Genomic DNA, 5,499 nt, shown 5'->3' with positions numbered 1-5,499 from the left:
TGGGAGTGCCTGTGCCCTGGAAAAAGGGCGGTGCATGGACAGGTGCTGTGCCTGGGAACGGGTGGGCCATGGGGATGGTTTGTGCCCGGGGAGTGTACCTGTGCTCTGGTTTGCTGTACGTTCAGTGGGGAGCTGTGTCTGGGGGTGGGTCTGCGCCTTGGGGGGGGCTGGGCCTTGGGTGAGGAATGTGCATTGGGGCAGTAGCTGTGCCCTGGGGGAGGTGCTATGCCTGGTGAGGCTTGCCCTGTGTGGGGTTGGGTGTGGTCTATGCCTTTGTTGCGCTGTCCCGTGGGTGGTGGAGGGCTTGTGCCTGGGAAGCGCAGTGCCCTGCGGTAAGAGAGTGTGCCATGGGGAAAGTATTAGACCCTGTGGGGTTGTGCCCTTGTGAGGTGCTCTACCTGGGCGGGGCTGCAACTCAGGAGGAGCTGTGCCCTGAGGGATGGGGCTGCCCTTGGGCGGAGGGTCCGTGCCGGGGTGGGAGGTTGTTGTGGGGGCTCTGCCTGGGACGATCTGTGCCTGGGTGAAGCTGGGTCTGGGTGGAGGGTCCCTTCGGGGGGTCTGAGCCCTGGGTGTTTTATATCTGTGGTGGCTGTGCCTGTACTTTGTGGCCTGTGCCCCATGGGGGGCTGCTGTACAGTGTTGGGGGAGGTAGTCTGTGAGCTGTGGGGAATGTTTGTGGCTGGGGGGAGGGGTCTGTGGCTGGAGTTGTCTGTGTTTGAGTTCGGTTGTACCCTGGGGAGGAGGGGGCTGGACACTGGGGGATTGGGCTTTGGCCTGTGTTAAGCTCTGCCTTGTTGGGGGGGTGGGGGTCAGGAATGCGTGTGCATGTCTTTGCCCTGAGGGTTTGTACCTTGGAGTGTGCGGAGGCTGTGTCTGGGGTGACCTGTGCCTTTGTAGGGCTGTGCCTTGGAGAGTTTGATATGTGATAGGGGCGGGTGAGGGGGCGCTCGGAGGTGTGTTTGTTTGCACTGGGGTTGGTGGCTGTGCCTTGTGTGTGGGGGCTGTGCTCTGTGGGGAGTGGGTGCTGTGGATGGATAGTCTGTACCCTGGGCGGTGGGAGGCTTTCTGTGCCGGGGGTCCTGTTTTGTGTGATGCTGAATTCTTATATCCCCAACTCCCCCCACCCCCCCCCCCCCACCCGCTTATGAGGCTGCGGCCAGTATCGTGTTCCCGTGATAGTGTCTAACTCTATAGTATAATAACACTATCCTTTGTTTGCAAACCTAGCTGTAACGGATAAAGCTTGTTGTGTAATAAACTTCTGTGAAGCGCTTTGGGACGTCATGTAGATGTGAAAAGCGCTTTATCAAATGCAAGGATTATTATTATTAAACTGTTACTGTTATTACCATTGATGTTGTATTGCTTACCCCCCAGACACCCTCCCACTGTGACAGACGCTCTGTACATGTACATTGTATGGTAATATCCTGTGTGACTGGAAGTCAAACGGGTAACAGATCCTAACACTGTGTGTGATGTTTTACAGGGAGTGTGAGTGTGCGGCTGGTGAATGGCGGCAGCCCGTGTGCCGGGACAGTGGAGGTTTACTATGGAGGACAGTGGTGCACAGTGTATAGCTATGGCTCTAAGGGCTATGGTTGGGATATGAAGGACGCGGCTGTGGTGTGCAAAGAGTTGGGCTGTGGAGCAGCGCTGTCGGCACCGGTGGCTCAGTTTTGGGAAGGCTCAAGTCCCGTTGTGGTGTTTGATATTCGGTGCAGAGGGAGAGAGTCTGCTGTGAGGGAATATCCAGGGACCTGGGGTAACTATTCCAGGCTTCCGCGCTCCTTTGATGCCGGCGTCATCTGCTCAGGTAAATAATTCATTCTCTGATCATTTTTCGCTCTCATGTTTTGGGTAAAACACAGTTTGAGAAACTCTGATCAAGTTTCTATCCCACGACCTGTCAGTTTATTATCATTAAATCTGGATGGGGGTCTCACCGATTCCCTGGGGTCAGTATTACAGGTCTCGCACCTACGGTATCATCTGCTCTGCAAAATAATTGTGGCTCTGATTAACACGTCCTTCTCGGTGTGGATGGGGGGAGGGGCACAGCGGAGCGGGGAGAACACGGGGAGAGGTGAGCACTGGGGGAGCACAGTTAGGTGAGCACGAAGTGGTGGGGAGCACAGGGTGGGGATGAGCACAGGGTGCGGGTGAGCACAGGGTGGGGGAGAGCACAGGGTGTGTGTGAGCCCAGGGTGAGGGTGAGCACAGTGTGGGAGAGAGCACAGGGTGGGGGTGAGCGCAGGGTCGGGGTTAGCACAGGGTGGAGGTGAGCACAGGGTGGCGGTGAGCACAGTGTTGGGGTGAGCACAGGGTGGGATCGAGAACAGGGTGGGGTCGAGCACAGGGTGGAGGTGAGTACAGGGCGGGGTTGAGCACAGGGTGGAGGTGAGCATAGGGTGGGGGTGAGCACAGGGTGGGGGTGAGCACATGGTGGGGGTGAGCACAGGGTGGGGTTGAGCAGAGGGTCGAGGTGAGCACAGGGTGGGAGTGAGCACAGGGTGGGGCTAAGCACAGGGTGGGGCTGAGCACAGGGTGGGTGTGAGCACAGGGTGGGGGTGAGCACAGGGTGGGGGTGAGCACAGGGTGAGGGTGAGCACAGGGTGGGTGTGAGCACAGAGGGGTTTGCACAGGGATCGATGAATGTAGGTGGGGTCAACGCAGTTGGGTAGCACTGATGGATAAGCAGTGGGAGGGGTTCAGCACAGTGGCAGGAGTTGAGCGCAGTGGGAGGTGCTTAGCACAGTGGGAGAGGCTTAGCACAGTAGGTGGGGGTTTGAGCGTAGTGGGAGGGGTTGAGCGCAGTCGGAGGGGTTGAGTGCAGTGGGAGCGGTTGAGCACAGTGGAGGGTTGAGTGCAGTGGGAGGGGCTGAGCGCAGTGGGAGGGGTTGAGTGCAGTGGGAGGCGCTGAGCGCAGTGGGAGGGGCTTAGCACAGTGGGGGGGGGGCTTGGCACAGTGGGTGGGGCTTAGCACATTGGGAGGGGTTGAGCACAGTGGGAGGGGTTGAGCACTGTGGGTGGGGCTTAGCACAGTGGGCGGGGCTACATAAAGTAGGAGGGGCTCAGCACGGGGGCGGTCCTGAGCACAGCGGGAGGAGCTGAGCTTACACCGATCCCGAGCTCACAGCGACCCCGAGCTCACACCGAGCCCGAGCTCACACCGACCCCGAGCTCACAACGATCCCGAGCTCACATTGACCCCGAGCTCACACCGACCCCGAGCTCACAACGATCCCCAGCTCACACCGATCCCGAGCTCACACTGACCCCGAGCTCACACCGAGCCTGAGCTCACACCGACCCCAAGTTCACACCGACTCCGAGCTCACACCGACCCCGAGCTCACACTGACACCCCAGCTAACACTGATCCCCTCCCCCAGCAGACACTGACCACCCCCCGCCCCCACCCCAGCCCACAGGCAGATGTTTAATTCCAGCAGAAACCTTTTTGATCAAAGCTAGTGTTTCTGAGACTAAATTGACTGTGTTTTCATTGCAGATGCGCTCCAGAAACCCACCATTTCCCTGGAGCCAAATTCCCGAGTGTTTGTGAGAGGGGAAGTGGCTCAGATCTCGTGTTCAGGGAATTATCGCGGCAGCAACTTCTCTTTATACAGAGACGGCGAGTCTATCACATCAAAACCAGCTCCAGGGCATAGCAACGCGGCCACGTTCCCCCCATTGGAGATCAGGGCAGGAAATCACTGGTGTAAATATACTAAACTCGTGGGCGGCCGAGAGCTCACATCACCAGAGAGCGAGCGACTGGGCATCAAAGTGCGGGGTAAGTGCGAGGGTCTGGACTCTCTCACCAATGGTCACTCGCTGTCCACTTGGGTCCAATAAAAGCGATCACAGCAAACTCCACTCTCCCCTCCTCCCCTTTCCTCCTTCCTCTTAATCAATTAAGTAATTCCTGTTGTTCCACCCGCTCTGTGAAACGAGTCTCTCCCCGTTCCTCCTTCCCTCTACACCCTCGATTCATCCCTTCCTCCCTTGTCCCTTAACCCTCTTTTCTTCCCCACACAACCTTTATTCCTCCCCCCCTCCCACACTACCTCCCACACTCTTCCTACCAATACTCTATTCCACCCCACCCTCAATTCATCCTTCCCTCCCTTCTCCCCTCACCCTCTTCTTCCCCCCCACATCCTTTATTCCTCACTCCGTCCAACACTCTTCCTCCCAACCCTCTATTCCCTCTCACACCTATATTCCTCACTTCATCCGCCAACCTCTATTCCCCTCTGGCGCAATCCCTCCCTTCCTCCCTTAATCTATTCCACTGTCACCCACTCCCTCTCTTCCTCCCACACTCTCTATTCCCCTCTCCCTCACTCTCTCCACTATCACTCCCACACCCTCTGTTCCTCCATCCTTCCCACGTGCTCTCTTACACATCCTCACTCCCTCAAACAGCCTCACTGCCCTCCCACACCCACTATTCCCCTCTTCCTCTGGTGAAGGTCTGACATCTTCTTGAATATATTGAATGTATCTTTACTGTCTGATTCCATCACAGCTTCGAGCAGTGAGTCCCACCACCTTATTCCCCTCTGTGTGAAGTCGTTGCTACTGAATTCTCTAATTGATCCCCTGATGTGATCTTATACTGTTGTTTATAAAACGTCTGAAGATCACACCAGAATTTCAGACTGAATTCCCGTCCCCCCGTCCCAGGCTGGAGCTGTGTGTTACCCCAGTCCGCGGCCTCACCGCCATCCTTGTCCACCCCATTCCCAGCCGTCGCTCCCTCTCTCTCTGTGTAAAGAAGCACTTGATGTGTTCTGTCCCGAAACTTCCCCTCATCTCCTCACCCTTGTCCTGACACCTCTCCAAGCTGGGAAACAAGCAAATGTTTATTTTACTCTGATCTGAACTGTCTTCATATCACAGAGCGAGATTTGTGAGATTATATTGACTGTGTCTTAATTCCAGATCCGCTCCAGAAACCCAACATTACTCTGAAGCCAAATTCCCGGGAGTTTGTGAGAGGGAAAAGCGCTGAGATCTCATGTTCTGGCAATTATGTTAGCAGCGATTTCTCTTTATACAGAGACGGCGAGTTTATCATATCACAAACAGCTCCAGAGAATAACAAGACAGCAATATTCACCATATCCGAGATCAGTGCAGGAAACTACACCTGTAACTATACTACTGTTATAGACGGCCGAGAGTTCACATCACCGGAGAGCGAGCGATTGGGAATCTCTGTGTCGGGTAAGAGCTCAGTAAAATCTCACACCATAACCTGTTTGTGTTTTGACCATTTACAGCAGCTCCTGTTATAACCACTCTTTGCACCATCGATCATATTTCCATGTTATCTCCGAGTGATGGCTGGAGTGTTTGACCCCGGGAGAAACCGATCTCTGCGATAAAAAAAATTCCAAACCCGAATTCCCAAGTGATAAAACACTCGCTGGTAAAGGGCCGATTGTTTTAACATGGCCGTAGGTACGTCTGGTGCAAACTTAGATAC

The 5,499-nt window shown here is 55.4% G+C and overlaps 1 protein-coding gene across 1 annotated transcript in view; it reads left to right on the top strand.

Annotated features, from left to right (window-relative positions):
- The first annotated feature begins 158 nt into the window (after positions 1–158).
- LOC103173624 (E3 ubiquitin-protein ligase TRIM17-like) overlaps positions 159–5,499 on the top strand; it is a 23,207-nt gene continuing 17,866 nt past the window's right edge. The window contains exons 1-4 of the mRNA XM_042345685.1: positions 159–332; positions 1,490–1,816; positions 3,514–3,798; positions 4,953–5,270. Of these exons, the coding sequence (XP_042201619.1) occupies positions 1,609–1,816; positions 3,514–3,798; positions 4,953–5,270 (811 nt within the window). The 5' untranslated portion in view covers positions 159–332; positions 1,490–1,608. The remainder of the gene's footprint in view (positions 333–1,489; positions 1,817–3,513; positions 3,799–4,952; positions 5,271–5,499) is intronic.

Source organism: Callorhinchus milii, unplaced genomic scaffold (assembly GCF_018977255.1).
Source record: "Callorhinchus milii isolate IMCB2004 unplaced genomic scaffold, IMCB_Cmil_1.0 Scaffold73, whole genome shotgun sequence".
In the NCBI taxonomy this organism is placed as follows: domain Eukaryota; kingdom Metazoa; phylum Chordata; class Chondrichthyes; order Chimaeriformes; family Callorhinchidae; genus Callorhinchus; species Callorhinchus milii.
The sequence above is the reverse complement of the archived record's forward strand: the minus strand, read 5'-3'. Positions and strand labels throughout refer to the sequence as shown.